The 20,193-nt window shown below is 42.7% G+C and overlaps 1 protein-coding gene across 2 annotated transcripts in view; it reads left to right on the plus strand.

Moving 5' to 3' along the window:
* The window catches only part of Myo5b (myosin VB), a 359,763-nt gene that overhangs the window by 208,466 nt on the left and 131,104 nt on the right, over positions 1–20,193 (plus strand). For both annotated transcript variants that reach the window (XM_063231700.1, XM_063231701.1), the window contains exons 8-10: positions 1,565–1,672; positions 4,757–4,866; positions 10,839–11,104. In XM_063231700.1, the coding sequence (XP_063087770.1) occupies positions 1,565–1,672; positions 4,757–4,866; positions 10,839–11,104 (484 nt within the window). The remainder of the gene's footprint in view (positions 1–1,564; positions 1,673–4,756; positions 4,867–10,838; positions 11,105–20,193) is intronic.

The raw sequence follows: 20,193 nt of genomic DNA on the forward strand, positions 1-20,193 counted from the left end.
GGGCTGAAGTCTTTCCTCTGCAGTTCATGTGTCTTGATTTCTAGTCATCACAGTATGTTAAGTTTCTCCTTCAGGAAGTTTCTCTCCTAAGCCTCCCACTGACTCACTCCTCACTTCCTGTGGGCTGTGTAACCTGAAGGTTCTAGTGCAGGTTGTATCGTCAAAGTAGAGTTTAGGACTGAATTCTGCCACTTTCTGGCTGGGCCTGGCAGTGTTTGGTTAATGGGCCAGAAGAGTTTACAAAATTAATTTTGACTTGGAACATAGCAAACTCTGTGGCAACGTAAGGAAGTAGGGAGGGATGAGAAGGAGAGGTGGGTGGGAACCACTGGCAGCATGCACAGCAGGCAGAACTGATGAGTGCAACCAGGAAGCTGGCATGACACAAAGGTCTAGGAGGCTGTCCCAGGTTGTTGATCTTGGTCTCCAGGGCAATAGGACCTGTAAAGAGCTTCAGCCAGGCAAATGGTGTGATTGGAGTTGCCATCATGGAGATAGATTTAAAGTATTTTGCAGCAGACCCAAGACAACAGTTGCTGATGGTCAGACTCAGAACATTGGCAGTCAGTGGGGAGAAAAGAAAGAGCTACAGAAGTTTTTGAGTGATCAGATCAGAAGGTGCTGAAGAGGTTTGGTGGCTGCCTTGAAGCTGTCTAGCTAAGTGTGTTTAGCCAATGGGTACTCAGCCATTCACATTTGGGTCAAGGCAAAAGAATTTAAGAGAAGTTCTCTGGGGAGAAGGAAAACCAGCCTGTGTCCAATTTTGGCATCCTGTCAAAACCAAATGTTATGCACAAAGCACCAGGCAGAGTTGGACCACAGAAGATAAGGTATTTTGTGAGTCACATGATTTTTAAGGGTATTTTCATTTTGGGGAATCATTACCCTAAATGCTGATTTCTGAGGCCAGGATCCGCATGACAGCTTATGCTACCATCCTTCATGTGTGCAGCTCCTATCCAGGGCTTCTCCTATTTTTGTCCTCTGCTTAGCTTGACTTTGACTTGTAAGACACAAGGTGGCCGCTTATCAGCTGTCCCTAAGGCAGTTACTAGAGGCCTGAGAAGAAGTGTTAACCTAGAGAATGAGAGCAGACATAGAAGGATTTCATCCTGTACTTGTTGATGTTCCTAAAACACGTCCCTGCCTCTCATTTGTCAAATGAGGTTGTCAGACAAAGATTATGTGAGACCATGGAAGTCTGATTTCTAGGGTGTGGCTCTAAGTATACACATTACCTCTGTATGACAGATCCTTTTTCAAAAACAAACCTGGGTGAATCTTATTAAACTGAACTATTTATGACCTATTTATTTTTTATATTAGCATGTTTTTGCCATGAGTTTTACATGAATATGTCAGTGTGATGCAATTTTTTGTTATTCAGTTCTCTCTCCAATTTGCCATTGTGGATAAAGCATATTTTAAAGGGTTTCATGTCTGGATATGGCATCTCTGGGGAGTAGAAACCACTGGGCTGGATCAGGCAGTCATGACCTGTAGAGGATGCAGGGCTGAGGTTCTTCTGTCCAGTGTCTTACACTTATCTGCTTGCCTCCCATAGCATGTGCAGAGGACTTTTTCTATACATCACAGGGAGGAGACACAACCATCGAGGGTGTTGATGATGCAGAGGATTTTGAGAAGACTCGACAAGCCTTCACACTCCTTGGTAAGGGGCTTCTGATTTGAGAGGAGCAGGCCCAGAGGTCTGATCCTTTGGTGGGGTGGAAGAAAGATGATGTCCTACATAGTTTGCCAGCCTGTAAAGGATTGACCTCAGTGAACTTGCTAGTCTTACCCACCTCAACCCTCAAGCTTCAAGCTTAAAATTTAGAGCTTTCGTTGGTCTTTATTGAAAATAAAGGCATGATGAAGGTTTCCTTTTCACCTTCTTGGCCATTGAAACTGCTGGAGGGATAGCCAGTAGGCCCACATCTTTTGTGCCGTGGTTGGGCTCAAAGGCAGTGTATGCCAGCAGGAAGAGCCCAGCACTGGGGCTTAAGTGCCTATGCACTAAGCCAGAAGCACACCATAAACACTTGTAGCTCTGTCGCACATGCAGTGTGATGTGTTAGCTGTTTCCACATAGAGCGTGGTGGGGCAAGAAGTTCTCTCCAACAGAAGCAGAAGGTGCCAGTAGAGCTGAAAGAACCTGCCTCTCTTCCCTGCCTAATTTTCTGGGGAGGACCTCTCAGTTAGCAAGGAGGAAGGGAAAGCCTTTCTTGATTGGGAGATGGAAGAGTTCTGATACCTGCTAGCTAGGAGAAGGAAATCAGAAAGTTTAAGAAGCCAGCGTGAAACCCAGAAAGCAGCTCAGGATAACCCCTGTGTTTCTGTGACACTCTCCCTGACAGTGGCAGAGCATGGCCTTCTGGGCACTGACTCAGGACAGCACATTCGGATTATAGTGGGAGTTGGGGAAGTTTTATCCAGTGGCCAAGCAGGACATGCCTTTGTATGTGGGGAAGAGCTTAGGCCCTTCAGTGCTAAAATCCTATATGGGTTCTTTCTCTGGGAAGCACAGGATTTGTCTTTTGTGCTTATGACCTGTCAGGAGATGAAACCATATTGCTATTTCAACAGAGAAAATTAACATGAATAATTTTTGACCAAAGTAGCAAAGGTTGATTAACTATGACAAGGAGGATCTCAATTTCAAGCTCAGTCTGGGCAACTCAATGATTTGGAGACCCTGATTCCAGATTTTAAAAGGGCTGGGGATGTGTAGCTCAGTGCAAAGGCTCTGGATTCAATCCGCAGTACCACACATGTCCACACAAAGGACTTTCAGGATTTAAAGGTAGTGCAAAGGAAGCTTCTATCACTAGGGCAAGCAGCAGCCAGGACAGCGTATATTGAGAGAGGAGAGAAAGTCTAATGGGGAGAGGCAGCTAATGGGGAGAACCCAGTGGTAGGCACAGCAAGAACTCAAGGAGGTTGCGGGGCACCCAAGTGAGTGATTATTACCAGCGAGGACTGGAACCAGAAAGGAAAACGCCTCCCTGCTGCTGTTTCCTTGGACATCACTGTAGTGTCCTCAGTTGAACAAGCCTGATAGCCCCATCGGCAGACACAGAAGGGTGTAGGACCAGCCTCAGGACCACGAAGCAAGACAAGAGGGGAGTGATGTGAGAGCAAGCCGTGATGAGCTGAGAATGGACGCTCTGACTTCCCTAGCATCATCATGCTCCTGGAGTTAAGGGTTTGGAGGATGCTTGGATGCATTTTGCTAGCTTGCCAGAAACCAAAAAAGGCTTCTGACCACCACCTCTGTAGTGCTTGAGCAAGTGGTAGGCAGAAGGTGGATAGGTCCCTCTGAGGCTCTGATCACGTTTATAAAATTAAGTACTTTAATAAGATTGTCTTCCCTACTCCTTAAAACCTATGTCCGTTTCTCTTAAATTCTGGGGCCTGCCAAACTTGTTTTTAAAAGGCAAGACAGCATTTTAGATTTTGCAAGCCATACACCATGGGATTTCTATGCACCCTCTCAGCTCTACTGTGGTGGCCACAGAAAATATAAGCCAGTGGCCTGACTGTGTCCTGATTAAAGTTTACTTATGTACTTGGCAGGTTGAGACTAGAGAATCACAGATTTGAGGCTAGCATGGGCTCCATGGTGAGTTCAAGGTTCATCTGAACTGCATAGAGAGACCCTATCTCAACAAATCAGCAAAAACTTACCAAAAAAGTAATTGAACCATAGATTGCTAACTCCTGTTTCACTTCTTAGCTTTTATTCCTGGACTTTTGTTTAGTTTTTGCTTCCCTTAGTGAGGTACTGCTTACTCAGAGAATCTTATAGTAGGAAGAAAAAACAGTGTTCATTTTATTTTGTTCATACCTTTATTTTGTTCATACCAAAGGTTGTCTACTTTGCAGATTATCTGGGGAAATTTTTGTTTCCAGAATGATATATCTGTGCCTCCCATTTACACCAGTGTTTCTTTTTTTTTTTTAAAGCTTGAATAAAATATTGCTAACCTGTTGCTGGGAGAAATATGTGGTTACAACTGTACCATTTCTTAAATTGAGCCATAGGTTTACTAATGTGCATTATATCATTCTGTAACTTTTTGTACAAGTCCAATCTTATCTTTTAATTTAAAAGGAAATGTTAATACCTTCAAACTAAATATACATTTCCAGAGATTTTATATGCTTTTGATAGTTCACGTGGGTAAATAACAAATTTGATAATCCTGCTTGCTGCTACAGTGGTTCTGGTGAGAGGTGTGTATGAATGTCACTGTGTGGGCTCAATCAGCATGGAGAATAGCCGTGTCATCTCAGACAGGGCAGGAGCCAGCTGGCCAGCCAACCCCTAAGACTGCGATCCCAGGGGGTTTCTCTCCTCCTTCCCCCCACACTGCGGATGTGTGTCACAGATGTTTGCGTTCTTATTAAACTATAAAATCATCCATAAAGTGCTTGGTTGAAATGAAATCCAAATGAGCCTGTGTGATTGCTTCCTCTCGTGCTCTTTGAGAAGTTGAAATGGTAGTGTGACCCATCTGGTTTGATTGGGACAATCAGAGTGAGTATATTCTCTTTTTAGTACTGAAGCCCCTTTGCCTTCTGAGCTGTTGCTGTGAGTGGTAATTACTTAGTGAGCAGCCTGGATCATTTTAGGTGTCACTGGCCCTGGAAGGAAAAATCAAACCTTATTTTTTAAAAAGTTCTTAAAAGGAATAAAATGTCCTTTTTATCATAGCGTGGATATGAGTGTCATTTCTTCATTTTTTTCTTTCAGGAGTAAGAGAGTCCCATCAGATAAACATTTTTAAGATAATTGCTTCTATCCTGCACCTGGGAAGTGTGGAGATTCAGGCTGAGCGTGATGGTGATTCCTGTAGCATATCAGTAAGTTGCAACCCAGCGGCAGAGATAAAGTGTACACAATTTACTGCTTTCTTACAGTTTGATATGACTGAAATGCATCTCTGCACTTAGAGGGCAACCCTAGGTTATTTATTGTTAACCATAATGGTTTCTGTTCACTAGCTGATAATTTTTTAAAAGAACCAATCTATTTCAAATCAGCTGCCGTCAAATTTCTATCACTAAGGGCAAGAAATTTAGTGGCTATTCAATAAATTCATTTTGATGGGTTAATTTGAAGTACCCTGAGGTACATGGAATTCTACAACATGTTTATCAGTCCATGGAGTGCTTTCAGGACTGAGATCCCTACAACAAGGAGACAAAAGAATATCGGGCACCCTACTTGGTGACTGCCTTAGAAGTCTAACATGACAAGACTGATGATGGCAGCATTTGCCAAGATTTTGTCAGTATGAGGCAGAATATTGAGTAAGACGTCTACATGAAAGTCATGCACACTGTAAAGTGCTCTATAAAGACTCATAGTGGAAGTCCTTTTTCTGGTCCAGTACAGTAGCTGATATGTAGTGGATGGATGATTCTGCATGGATGGGTGGCTGATAACAAGTGCCAGTACAGTAGTACAGACAGCAATTGCTGTGTCCTTTCTGGAATTTAGTGGGGTTGGTCTAGGCTACAGCTGGTATCCTGCCTTTTCCACTGAGTGGATATTTATTAACGTCCTGTTGTTTATCTAAGTTAGAGGTTATCAGAAATTCAAATTTGTTCTGTCTTTAGGGAGAGGAAGATCTAAGCTTTATCTATAACCAGAGGTTATCACCCATCTCCCTTCCACCCCCACATATTTTCCCTCAAAAAAGTGATCTGAGGTTTGATGATCAGCACTCTATAGCCTCGTGAGAGCTTTGGAGCTCCCATGTGGAGCCAGTGGAAAAGGAGGGGATGTTGGAGCTGTAGGGTCAAGTTCCCTGGAGCAGTTTCTGATGTTTGTGTCTCTGTGTGAGCACATGTGAAGGTGGATGGGGCTGGCAGCAGTGATGCTAGGAGAGACCAGTGTATGCCAAGGCCCTGTGGCTTGGTGGATGAGCCTCCACTACAGACCAAATCTTGCCCTCCTCTGGGTCTCTGGGACCCATTGAGTGTTGCTCCAGAGATTTTTCTCCTATCAAGGAAGGCATAGAATTTATGTCTTCCCCACATAACATCCAGTAAATATTCCATGGGTCCCTTGGGGCAGTCATCCTCTGGCCCGTGTCAGGGAAAGGAGATTAGCAATGTTTGCATTGACAAACCCCTGATTTGTGTTAATAAGATACAAGAAAGATGACAAATGTTCCTTTGGCTTTGATCCTACTCAACACCCTCACCACCTCAGTGTTCTTCTCAATGTCACATACCCCTGTCATGGAGATGTGTGGTAGGGCTCGAACCCAGGCCCTCAAGCAGGCTAAGCATATGCTCCATCTGCAGACCCTTGTCATAGATTTTTACAGCATCCTGTCCCTCTCCCACCTTGCAGTTTAACATAGTTACTTTACATTTATTGTGTGATTATTAACTTTGCCTCTGTCTGCCTACCTTCCAAACTCTATGAGGGGTAGGGACTGATCCTCTTGTCACCAGCAGTGTCCAGGACTCAGTAGGCACTCAAGAAGTAGGCAGCTGGATGATTGATTAGGTACTCGAGGACTTAGGTGATGCAAATGAGTGGGTGATACTTGGATAAGCATGGGTGAGAAAGTCAGAAATATTAATGGGTCTTGTAAGGCAGAAGAAGCAAGCCACAGAGTGTCTGGCACCTGCAACTGAGTGTGGGCAAACCTGGAGCCTCTTGGGAGGGCCAGTCTTGCACCTTACGTGCCCTGTCACTGATCTTACTTCTGGTGCTCCATACCTGGCCTCTGAGCACCGCCAGGTGTGAAGAAAATAATTATTTCTTAATTATTGGTTGATGTCTGTCACTCCCCACTAAATTCTGGGTTCACATTTGTTGTGATTACAATCATGCCATATGTTGGCACATATATGGGGTTTGCATGGTGTCTGTATGAAGGTACGGTTAAGGAGCTGGTGGTGTAGGGCATGAAGGAGCCTGAGAGGCAGAGGTTTGAAGCTCACATTATGCAGCAGACCTTTTTCTTGCAGAAGTTGCAGGCGGGCCTGCAGTCTAGCCTGTCAGATGGCTCTTCCCATAGAAGCTTTCTAGAGAACAATAAAAATGTTTTCTTTGAGTCAGGGCTTCCAGGTTCAAATCCTACTTCTGTCACTTCCCAGATGCTCAGGGAAAGTTACTTCCCCTCTCTATGTCCATTCCCTCCTCTGTACAAAGTGGATGGAAGATAAATGCACCCCTGCATAGAGAGACTTTGGCTCAGTTCCCATGGAGACTGAAACCATCACTACTGTCATTCTTGTTAGAGCCAGAGTAGACCTTAAGAGCATCCATCTCATCATCCAAGGAAGGAAAATCTAAAGGTCCAGAAAGCAAAATAACCTTTCTCATGAAGATCAGAATGATAGTTAAAGCTGCTGGTGCCTGTAGTTCCAACACTTAAGGAGTCTAAAGCAGCTGGGCATGGTGGTGCACACCGGTAATCCCAGCACTAGGGAGGCAGAGGCAGAAGGATCGTTGTGAGATTGAGCAGCCTGGCCTACAAAGTGGCTCAAGGCCAGCCTGAACTGTGTAGTGAGACCCTATCTCAAAAAGACCAACAACAAAAAAAGGCTAAAGCAGGAAGAAGGCAAGTTCAAGGCCAACCCTGGCGTTTAGTAAGACCCTGTGTCAAAATAAAAGGGCCAAGGATACAGCTCAGTGGTAGAGCACCCCTGGATTCAGTCTCTAATAGTGCCAGAAAACAATAACGAAACACTGCAGTTAACTGCCCAGCCAGTGTTTGTTCCCCTGCTCTGCTCTCAGTGTTGCTTCTTCCTTCAGCCTCTTGAACCTTTGATCCAGTCCATCCTCCCCAGGTTGGTGGCCCTACTCATCTGAAGCATGGTGCTTCACACGAGTGTAAGCTCAAGAAGGGTATCTTTAAATGGTTCTGCTGATAACCTCTCTCAGACAGACTTTGGCTTATTTTTCAGGTCCAGCGGGTGACCTGGTTCCTACTGGAAAGGCTGTCTACCCAAAAGCAATGTACTTTCTGCTTGCTAGTTTTTATTTTTAATTAAGGCATGAGAATGTGTTCCATAATCACCAGTGTTACCTTGGAGATGCAACAGCATCCAATTACTTGGACACCAGAGGCAGTTTGTTCCTTGAATCTGGCAATGTGGGCCCATAAAACTAATCTGGTACCTATAATGCTGGCTATTTTTAATGGATTTAGCATCATTTAATTACACTTAAGTGTAATTGCACTACCTTGAATCAGTTTCTGTTACTACCCTTAATCAACAGTTAGAAGCAGGTGAACATGGAGCATATCCCACAGCAGTGACTAGAAATTTATCCCTTGATGGTTCCCAGAGATCCCTAACTATGGTCCCCCCCTACCACCTCCACAGTGTGAGGCACTGGGAAGGAACAGTACCTTGGAGCAGGCCTTGGGTCAAGGTGTTTGCTGCTGGAAGTCCATTGTAGATTTCCTACTGTTTTGATTTGTTTTATTGGTCTGTTTTATTGACTTTAAAATTAAATTTTTAAAAATGCTAAAATAAATGTCAGGGAATCCATCTGCACACTGCATATAGCAATTAAGAATTTTTTTTAAATAGATCAGATAAACAAATTGGACACTTTCCACTTCTGAACTTACTGCCTGCCAGGCACTAAACTCTTCCCATATGGCTTTATGTTGGAGGGGGAGAGAAGAGGGAGGGTGCAGAGTAAAAGGCTGCTGGCCAAGAGAAGTGTCTTGGGCAACCCTTGCTGTTGAGTGTGTAGCAAAGATGAGTCCTTTCCACCCAGCCAACCCACACCGAGCTGGCTCAGGTCGTCAGAGAGCCTCACTGAGCCTCATTTTCCGCAGCTGAATAAGAAGAGGGGCAATTCCCTCAGAATGGCAATTCCCAAGGTGTTTTCCTGGGAACCCAACAGGTCTTTGGTCAAATAAGCTCTAGAAAGGCACCTTTAAATATCTATCTCTTATTTGTGCTAATATTGATCAGGGAAATTTTTATGTCCATATCTTCTACCCTGAGCAACCACTTTAAAGATAACATATAACATATTAACCATTGTTATTTTCCTATTATTCTGTTATGAAATTTAGTCTTTTTTCCATAAAAAACATATCTCTCTCTTGGTGCTTGCTAGGTGTGTAAACATACCAATGACGGTGCATTTAACTTGTTGTGAAATTGTAAAACCAATTAATATTCTTTGCAACTGTGTTCCACAAACTGCTTTGGAAAAACACTGGCCTTAATAATTTGAAGAGAAGTTCTTTTGACTCTGAGGTTCTGTTGTTTTATATTTATGTTCATTTTGGAAAGACAGATTTTAGATATCCATGGGGGAAAAACTGGCCTGAGGATATGAGGTTAAGGGGAAATGATGTTTTTATTGAACAATCCCTCATTTAAATTCTACAAGGTAGCTTCATAAAAAAAAATAAGAATTCCACAAGCATTGTTGGGCTGTTAGGAGTACACAGCATATTCAAAAGGATTTTTTCAGCTTCAGAGTCAGTAAGCTTTCCAGCAGGCCCAAGGCTGCGTATCAGCTTTCCGTGGCAAACTTAGATGGTGGTATATCCTGTATGGCCAACAGGGGATATTGAAGAGATTTCTGTTGATTTGTGAAGATGAGATCTGCAGGAACTTTGGTTATCCATTGACTCAAAGCCCAGGCGATGTGCTAGTATTCCAGGTCAAGGCTCAAATGTAACTACTAGCGGTAGCTGAGTAGCTGGTTGAAGCATTATGTAAAAAGGAGTCCTGGGTGCCGGGGACCCAGGTAACTCTTGCATTGCTCTGGGACTCAGTTTCTTATCTGTATGGGGGAAAAGAGACTTAAACTGAAGGAATTCCTAGTTTGTTTCCAGCTCCAAATACATGCAATACTGTCAGTAAAAGTATTTCAAGTGACTTCAGGTCAAAATATGTTCTATATTTTCTCCATTTTCCTAGCTTTCTAGGTTGATTAATTTTTATCCCAGCAGAAAGTGCATTAAGAATGTAAACAAAGTTCAATTATATGTGAATTAGTATCACTAAGGCAAAACAAAATGTGCTTAAAGGCACAGGATTGTGTGACATCAGCACTGGGAAGGCTGTTGTCCGTTGGGCTTTAGCGTGTTTCTTTCCCAGGCATATGGGAAGACCTTTGTTGGTATCATACAACTTGAAGGAGAAGGGTGTAAAATCCTAGGGTGATTCTCCATAACCTGTTGACCTAGAAAACAGTTACTGCTCTGCTCCATTCACATTGCTCTGCTAAAGTCTAGAGGCAAGTGGTAGCCAAATGCCTTGAGGGTCCCCTCCAGCCTTAGAGTCTGAGGTTCATTTCAAGCATTTAGCTAAGTACATTTGAGGCAGAGACAGAGGAAGAGAACCATTTTCTGGACTGTCATTAAGCATGTGAAACCCTACAGATACAAGTACGAGGTTCAGTTTTTTGGCTTCTTTCTCTGGTTGGATTATCTACTTTTTTTTTTTCCTGTCCATTTCTAAGCTATCAATTCTATTCTTCTCTCTTCACTTAGGCAATCTCCTCCTACCTGTTGCTCACAGCAGCCGCTGGGCAGTGCAGGGGAAGGGACAAGACCATAGTGATGTTTTGTTTTCGAAATCCCTGATAATTTTAGTCATTAGCAGGTGTGATGATCAGTTTGAGCAACCCTAATCAGGCTGTTCATCTAGTTGTGTGTGTGTGTGTGCACGCGCATGTGCGCGTATGTATGTCAGTTGGAGGAGATAGGATTCTAGAGTTCTGGGAAGTCTTAGGTTTCGCTGTTTTCCTTTTGGACAAGAAAGAAAATGGAGTTGGGGTGGGGGGCTTGTCTTCCATGCTCTTCCTGAACCTATCTTCCCTCCTACCCCAGCCTGAGGATGAACACCTGAGCAACTTCTGTCGCCTGCTCGGGGTGGAGCTCAGTCAAATGGAGCACTGGCTGTGCCATCGCAAGCTGGTCACCACCTCGGAGACCTATGTCAAGACCATGTCCCTGCAGCAGGTGGTTAATGCTCGCAATGCTCTGGCTAAGCACATCTATGCCCAACTTTTCAACTGGATTGTGGAGCACATCAACAAGGCCCTGCACACGTCCATCAAGCAGCACTCCTTCATCGGGGTCCTGGACATCTATGGGTAGGCCTGCCCCCACCCTCCCACCTTTCACTGCCCTTGCTGGTCAGTATTGTCTTCATACAGGCATTTAAGAAGCAGTAAGGGCCTCAAGAGCTTCCCGGTGGTTCTCAACCAGGAGAGCTTACAATGTTTGGGGGCCTTTTTGGTTGTTATGATGGCTGAGGTTACTGCTGGCCTGAGAGCAGAGATGTTAGGTGTCCTACAATAAAGAGAACAGACCTAAGAAAAAATAGGTCTTATATTAGCATTGGTAATTTCTCCATTTAGAAACCCTATAGGCATCCATTTTTAGATGGAGAAACTGAGGCCCAGAAAGGGAAGTGACTTGCCTAGCTAGCATCGTTTGGGAAGTTAATCAGGTATTATGTGTCTCAGTTATGTTTCAGCCATCCACCCAAACTTTTTGACTATATCATCAGTCAAGGTGGTTTTAAAACTGTAGTTTTGCTCTGTGCTGTACAGATTCATGTTGAGTGATCATTCTAGATGTTTCTTTGCCTCTCAGAATCCTAAGCTGATTGAAAAGACTCATATATCACAGTGTGTATTTTACAGGCCAAGACAGTATGGCATGGTAGAAAGTGTACTTAACTAGCCACCGGGAAACTGGCATTTGTATTGGTGATGTCACCAATAACTGAAAGACTAAAAATTGTAGCCCCTTTATGGTCTTCAGTTTCTGAAACGTCAAGTGAAATTCCTTTCCAGATACAGCTAGAATTATTGGATGTCATATGAGTGGGGTGGCACCCCCCTTTCCTTCTTTTCTACCCATGACCTACCCTCTTTAAGCTAATAATAGATTAAAACCTCCTGAGTCTTTAAATCCTAGAAGTCATGGCTTTGTTTTAAAATAGAAACCACACTCACAGAAGTGCAGCATCGGAAGAACGGTGGCCCAGGGTGTGGAGGAGAAAGAGTGGAACATGATTTCTGGCTTTATAAATCTCAGGAACATGTTGAATTAAGAGGATTTGAATATTTGTGCCCTCTGAGTTTGAAGGCCAGCGAGAGCTTACTCGTTTGCATTGTCAGGGAAAGTACAGCGGGTGAAAGTTGACCCAGATACTGAAGAAGAGGAAGGGAGAAGATAGAAAGGAGGGAAGAAGAAAAGGTTTGAAAGGAAACCTCATGGTTGATGGGATGCCAACAATGGAGAATCACGCAGGCGAAGGATGAAAGGATCTGTTCTCCTAGGGGCCCTCATTCTCAGGGAATTCAACTAAGTAACTGGACAGCCTTTCTCCTTCTGGTCAGTAGAGCACTTGCTTTGTGCTCAACCTTGTGAGAGCATAGGACAGTCTGTGCTGTCTAGGAACCCAGTGCTTGGTTATCAATAATGGGTTATGTGTTATGTTTCCTTTACCTGGAGTATTTTCAGTTCTTGGATTTCCCACAATACTGACCTTCGATGCTGCTTTCAGAAAAAAGACCCAGAGAAACCCAGGCTATAGCATCTCTCCTGATTCTGTAATCTGCCTGCACGAGAATCTTAATTTTACTGATGTTTTGGTTCAGAAAGATTAGTATGCTGACTTGTGAATAGTATATGAAAATATTAGGACCGCACTGTTCCTGTGATGTAAAACGTCATGCCACTGTTCCATTTATTTACATATGTTCTTAACAATGCCTTCAGTTGAAAAGAACTGTCACTACCTTCTCAAGGATCCTACATGATAGTCTGCTCATTGATAGGAAGACTCTGGGAGTTGGGCTTCACGCCTGCTGTTACCTGGCCTCATGCAAGCTAGGATTTTTTGCTTATATTTGCCATTTAATTAGCCTAATTGAATTTATTTTTTCCAAGGTCTTGTGATTATCCAAAGGAGAGATGTAGAGACATAGATTACAGGGAAATCTGGTCTGTGATTTGAAAGGTATAATTGTCAGTAGAAGGGGTGAAAATCCAGAAACAGTCTCCTAGTTTTAGTGCAGCTCCTGCCCTGTATGTCTCTGTTGTCTCTGAGCAGACTATGGTTTCCTTTGAGAGCATCCACCAGCAACTTCTAGGGAGTACAGGTTGTGACACAGGCCACGTGGCATGTGGCTACTGACCAGCACACGGGGGAAACCTTCTTACCTTAGTGTTGTTTCCTTCAAGTCATACTGTTTTTTTTAAATCCTTTCTCTCTCTCAAGCTAATTTGCCTATTTTTAAACCATGTCATAAAGGGATTTACTCTCCAGTAATGCCCAGATATGCTCTCCTGTCTCTGTGCAATACCAAACTTCTACCCTATGGGCAAAGGAAAAGAGAAAAAGTTAGGGATGAGCTGGGGTCAGCATGAACAAGCTGGCAGTCTTTGGGCCCCTGGTGCTGAGAATGCCCTTGCAGCCATTCCCTAAATACAATATGTATGCTTCCCAGAAATCTGGTCTGCCAGGAAGATCCTACACATGTGGGCTTGCTCCAGACTCTCTTCTGCATCATGAACGCCCAGGAGATTAAAACTAAATGTTTGACCACTAGAGAGCAGGTCACTTGAGTCTCGAGGTAATATTTCTGGTCTGTCATGTTAGTGACATGGTTTCTCATTCTGGGAGAAAAAAGAAGAACCTTTGGTGAAAACTTAAAAGTATGTGAACTATTTCCTGTCACCTCCATGTACCAGTTACAGTCTCTTCTATTTTACTCTTATGGACTCAGGCACCTTCCAGAAACTCATTGAATTTCACTTGTATTTTTTAAAGTGGCTATCCCCAGTCACCAGAAGTGAACAGCACAGCGGGTAACGCCCCTGTCACTCAGACTCTTTGCCTTCCTTCCCTTTCAAGTTGACTCCCTCATTAAGCTTTGTTCATACCCATTCCCTCTGAAGAGCGTCCGATCTCCTTTGGAATCAAGGAACTCAAAATTTTTTTAAATTTTTGTTTTCTATTCCTATCACCAACCACTGGCCACCAACTGCTGGAAAGGGAGAATACCACCTATCATTCTTTCTCGTTTGTGAAGGGAGTTACTTTGGTGCCCACAGAAGATGCCCTTTGGCTGACTGCTACCTTTGATTTTCTTACTCCTTGTCACTTGTAATCAAAACAGTGGGCATCTGGAGAAAAGAGAAGAAAGGTGGGATGTTTCCAAGTACAACAGACCCCATTTGTTAGGAAGAAATGAATAAGCAGGTGTTTCCCTCTCATTGGGTTAGAATTGCGCAAAGCTAGAAAGTGAGCTGGAGTTGTTCTTCTTGTCATCCCCCCTTGAGTGGACACTAATTTGTTCCACTGAGATGACTGTCCCCGGATGAATCGCAGCACCTACCTAGTCTATTATTGACCCAGCAGTCAGGCTCATTCTAAAGGCAGAAATGAAAAAGATTCTGTACTATAGGTGAGCTGCCCTACACTTTCCATAAATATCTAAAATCTCACTAGAGTCAATGTCTAGAGTGAATAAACACACACACACAAATGAATAGGCACACCAAGCTAGCATCATTCCATATATTTCATCTCAGCATGCTGTCCTGACTGATAGGTAGCTTGTAGAGTAGAAAATGTGAACTCCTTAAAAACTTAGCACAGGCTGTGGACTCCCTCAGGCTGTCCTGCATGGTTCGAGACATCCGGTACCCTTACACCCTTCACCTTGCCGCACAGTCCCAGCTTCAGAAAAGTGCAAAGCAAGCAATATCCAGAGCAATTTAGCCAACACGAGCCAAGCTGTTCTGTGAAACTGCCTGCAGGGTGTTTCTTAGCAGGCAGGGGATGAAATTAATAGAGGAGAGGCTGGCGGCTTTCAGCTGGGGTTTCCCTTTCATGTCGCATAAACCAGCATTTGGCTCTATAGGGTTGATCAGTTGCAACCTTAGTCCTTCATTCCTCTTTTTTTCTTGAGGCAATAAAATTAGGGAAAAAACACACATTTGTTGATCTTTGATTTCAGCCTTGAAAATGCCAAGATAGCAAGAGCTTTGAAAATGGCCATGATATTCTTGCTGAGGAAAGTTGTCTTACAGACTTTTGGAGCGATGCAAGGTGTAATAGGTTCATATACTGACTAAAAACATTGAGGGAGACACCAGGGAAAGGAAGTAGGGAATTTGGAGCTGTAGGAACAGGAAATGGAATTTGCTGGAATTGTATATCTTTCTTAGGCTTGTGTGTTATTTTCTTGAGTACTTTCTAATGCAAAATTAGTATCCAACTCTTGTTAGTGCTCTTTAATGATACATATTTTTAAAAGATGTTTAAAATTTGTCATTGAGGAAACCATAGCATGAAACCATTTTAATTCAGCAGTTCAGAATAGTTGACTACTATTACTACATTCCCATTGTACTGAAAGTTTTCCAGAATTATATCATTTTGCAATATGGAAACTCTAGGCCTGCCAAGCCCCACTATTCTTCATTTCACTAGTCCTTTCGTAACCATCATTCTTGGGTATCCCATATAAGTGGAACTAGTATTTTTTTGTGTGACTGACTTATTTCATTTTGCATAATGTCCTTCAGGTTCATCCATGTGTTCGTATTTCTTTCCTTTTAAGGCTTAATAATTAATGTTCCATTGTTTGTATTTATAAGATTTATCCTTAGATGGATGCAGTGAAAATGGGTATGCAAAAATCTCTTCAAGGTCCCTCCCTCACCTCAGCCTTGGACTTGTATTGGACCCAAGATCTTTGCACCGAGCTACATACCAAGCCTTTTACATTTTTGGCCTGGGCTCAAACTTGAGATCCTTCTGCCTTAAGCGTTTTGCTTTTAATTCTAGTAATTGGATTGCTCAATTATGTGGTAATTATTTTTTTTAATTTTTTGAGAAATGTTCATACTTTTCCATAGCAACTACACCATTTTACACTCTTAACAATTCTGCATAAGGCTTAAAGTTTCTCTATATCTATGCCAACACTATTTTTTAAAGTAGTCATGAAATTGGGTATAAGGTGATATCTGAAGGGTTTCGATTTGCCTGTCTCTAATGAGTAATAAGGTACCTTAGCATTTTATGTACCTTTTAGCTATTTGTAAATCTTTGGAGAATTGTCTATTCAAGTTCCTTTGCCCACTTAAAATAAGGTTTTGTTGTTGAGTGTTGGGAGTTTTCTGCATAGTTTAGATAGTAGCATCTTATTATAAATAGAGTTTACAGATATCTTTTCCTGTTGCATAGGTTAGACCACTATTTCCTTCATTATTATTATTTTTTTTTTGATGAAAGAAATTTTTTTCTTTTGGTTTGTCTTGTTTTCTTGGTCTGGCTCTGCAAAATCAATTTACAGATAATTTTACAGACCCAAAATAGTTTTTAAGAAAGAACTATCCAGCTTCTTCCAGGCTAGTATGAAAAGGTTGCCATGGATTATATTTATCGTCTAGTCTGTGAACAGAGACCTTGTCCTAGATGGCCCAGTAGATCCCTGAACATGCCTTTTTTGGGGTGGACATGCATGGCTGGCCACAGTGTTCTCACACCTACCAGATCATCTGAAGCTATCACATGCACCTTGGACTCTCCAGCCTCCCAGGAAAGCAATACAACTCCCAGGGATCCAAAGCCAAATACAACCTCCTAGAGTTTCCCTGGGGAAGCTTGTCCTTTGGAGTGTGGTCCTCCCACATGTTTCTAAGGTGCTGGGGAAGTCCCATTTTCTCTCTGTCCATGCCAGCACCCTTCTCCATGACCAAACTCACACGTACACTTTATGCCCCTTTGAAAATTTTTATATCTCAACTTTTTATCGTTTTCCCAGTAGCTCTTTCAGGCAGGGACAGGGACTTGCTCTTCCTGGCAGCTCTCACAGTTGTTTCAGCAGCTGGCTTATGGGTTGGAGAGGATTACCATATAGTGAGCGTTTTCCTGCCCCAAACTGTAGGCCCAGCCATAAATGGGAGCAGGAGGTGGGGAATATGTCAGATTGAGTGGATTGAGGCTCTCAAGAAGAATAAGTGTTCTTTGCTTTGAGGATGAGCAATGCCTTGGCCTGTGTTCTCTCTGAAGGGTGAGTTGGGTGGAGGTTGGATCTAGATGCAGAGAGAAGCACATGGACAGAATTCAAGCCCTGCCATTTGAAGGACTTGAGGCAGTTAGCAGTTCAAAATTGCTTAGAAAGAATTCAGAGCATTGCCCTGGTGCACTCCAAGTTGATTTTATCAACTTCAGGATGGATAGGGACCTAAAAGGATGTTTGGATCACTTTTCTCACTCTGTTTCAGGGCTTCTCTGAGCTGGTCCAAGTGCAGTAGTGTTTACAATTAATTGAAAAGGCTCATCTGAAAGAAATTTCTCCATATTATTTTTCCTGTATGACTTTTGATCCTTTCCTTAACCCCTCCTCTATATGTAACCCAAAGGTAGACTGCCTAAGAGTGATCTTTATAGGGTAGGCTAGAAGATTCCAAACTGTTGCCCAGCTTTGAAGTGGCACATTGGCCCTCTGCCCTCTCTCTATCTCTCTCTCTCCAGCTTGTAGAGTGAGAGGTTAATGGAGTTTAATAATTAACTCAGAATAACTGCTTGATGTCTTTTTATTGCCGTCTAACTCTGCAGCAGTTGCTCTTATTTTTAGAGGCATTTGTGGTCCTTTCTACACCTTGAAATTGGAGTAGAATGAGAAGGAAATTATATACTTTTCAACTGACATTTTGAAGATAGGAGGAAATTGAAGTAAGGCTGACCATTGTACCACCAGGAGTGCAGATGCCATTCCCAACCTTACTCTGACCTTCCTCCCACCCAAGGATTTTGGTCTGAATATTTTCAGCATTGATTTTATAGGAGAAATTCATTTCTCTCTAGTATATAAATATCTTTTTGACAGTTTAATGCTATGAACTATAAATTGACCCATTGTGTTTATTTCTAAAAGTCATCTCTGTTGATGGAAAGAATTACTACAAATATAATTCCATTGTAAAAGAGAAGTGGCTGTGTCTCCCTGACTGTAGCTTACCGAGGTTAGTCATTTTCTAAGCTACCCGACCCTCTCATTCATCTCTGGCCCTTGGCATTACAGTAATTATATTAGATGGCAGAGGAATTGTTACCAGATAATATCTTAGAAATAAAGAAATTATGAGCTAATTTCAGCCATCTCAAATTAATGAGAATGTTCTTTCTGAAGTGCTACCAATGTAAACCTTCAAAAAATGACAAGTGAGAGAGATTTAAATCCTCTATCTGTAATGCTCAGTGTGAGCTCTGCCAGCATACCCAGTCACTATTATCTGGCCAATTGCTGGAGAGGCTTTTTTAAAAAAAATCTTCCTTTCAGGTTTTACTAATTAAATTTTCTCTTGGCTTGGCTGTTATCAGCAGCTTCTCTGGGAGAGTGGAGGGAATGTGGTTCTAAGTGACATAACTCAGTCTGTAGGACTGTCATCTGGGCTGGCAGTGCTACTCTCCAGGGTAGTGACTGGCACACAAAGCACCTTCTACCTGGCCTGAATTGTACATGGATGTCCTCCTCTATCCTAGCATGGATTTGCACCTTTGATCTTGTTTTATTAACCTAGAATTATTCCTCCCACACAAACCTGGCCAAAGGCTATACTTTAATGTGGTTGTCTCCAAGCAGTTAACTCCTTTGATCTCAAGATTTCCCACTTTTCCATGTTTTACACCTTGGTGGGGAGATGATTGTGGAGAAACCTAATGTTTTGCAGGCACTGACTCAGCCCTGTTGGGTGTCTGATGCATCCATTTTTGGTGGTCACTCTGTACAATGTGCTGTTACTCCACTGCCACCATACCCAACCCTCCCCAGGGCAGCGCTAACATTCCTAAGAGTGGTACTTAGGAAGGGCAGTACTTGGAAGGGCTTACATGACACTTTATTTTATTTTTTTTTAATCGGTACCAGGGATCGAACTCATGACCGCATGCTTGCAAGGCAGACGCTTATGCCGCTGAGCTAAATCCCCAGCCCCCATGACACTATATAAAACAGAAAATTTAGCTGTTCATATTAATGAGTAGAAGGAATGGACACAGAGATGGTGGAGAACGCTGGATGAAGCCTGATCCCCAGCCCCTGGTTCCCTCGTAGTAGTGCCACTGCCCCCTCCCACTCCCATGTCTCAGACATATCCCCTTCTGGGAACTTACCCTTTTTATGCACAGCCTTCCAAGTCATCTTTTCTTCATTTTTTAATAAGAATTCATACCACTCTGACTTAAGACTGTGGTCTCAGAAATCAGACACTCTGGTTTCAAACACTCTTCTTCCTATTGACCCTCTAACTTGGGACAGGTTTTTTAAACTCATACCCCAGTTTTCTTAATTGTAGTATGGGCTAATATGTAATACATCCTTACTCTTACTGATTGTAAATATTAAATAAAAACTGATTTAAAAAAAAACACTTGGATCTTAGCTGTCAGTGTATGCTTTTGAACAGGGCCACTGCTGTCTCTCAGCCTCTTATGTAAACATGCTAATTTCTGCCCCCTTATTCCCACCACACACAGCCTAATGCCACTGTTGAGTGTGCACAGTGAATGCCACTCATTTGTAGCTAAAGCTGCCAATGCTTATGTCGCCAGCTTGGTGAGTGATACCAAATCCGTCCATTGCATCAGTGTTATCTGCACATCCTGTTGGTCATTGGAAGTCCTCTGCTCCTCACTGTCCTTAATGTTTTAAGAACATTTCTATTACTCGTTCAATACTGGCTTAAGTCAGACCTTGTCTGGATCATATCTGGCTCCGTCCTCCAGGCTGTTTCCTGCCTCTGGTTCTATACACTGTCCCCTAAATCAGTATTTTGCCTGCTAATCTCTGGAGCACACATCTGATTATCATTTCTTAATCTTAAATCCTCTAAATCTTCCCACTGCCTGAGGTAAAACCCAAGCATCATATGGCCTGTGAGAGGACCCTGCTTCGTTTCTCTGCAGGCTCCAGCTCTCCCCATAGCAATGGACCCATATGGCAGACGTTGAGTTGAGCAATGAATGAAGGTGTTAATAAGATAAAGTATGAAAAGCTCAAATAAGTAATATTGAAACTATAGTAATATAAAAGTTGCCAAGGATCACAGACAATTCACAAAGTACAGGTTATTAGTATATCGAGAAATGTTGAACTCTATTAGGATCAAAGAAATTAAAATCTAAAGACATTTTTATCTACGAAGAAGC

The sequence above is a fragment of the Cavia porcellus genome, unplaced genomic scaffold (assembly GCF_034190915.1).
Source record: "Cavia porcellus strain 051 isolate PalLab524CR breed Dunkin Hartley unplaced genomic scaffold, mCavPor4.1 scaffold_20, whole genome shotgun sequence".
NCBI lineage: Eukaryota > Metazoa > Chordata > Mammalia > Rodentia > Caviidae > Cavia > Cavia porcellus.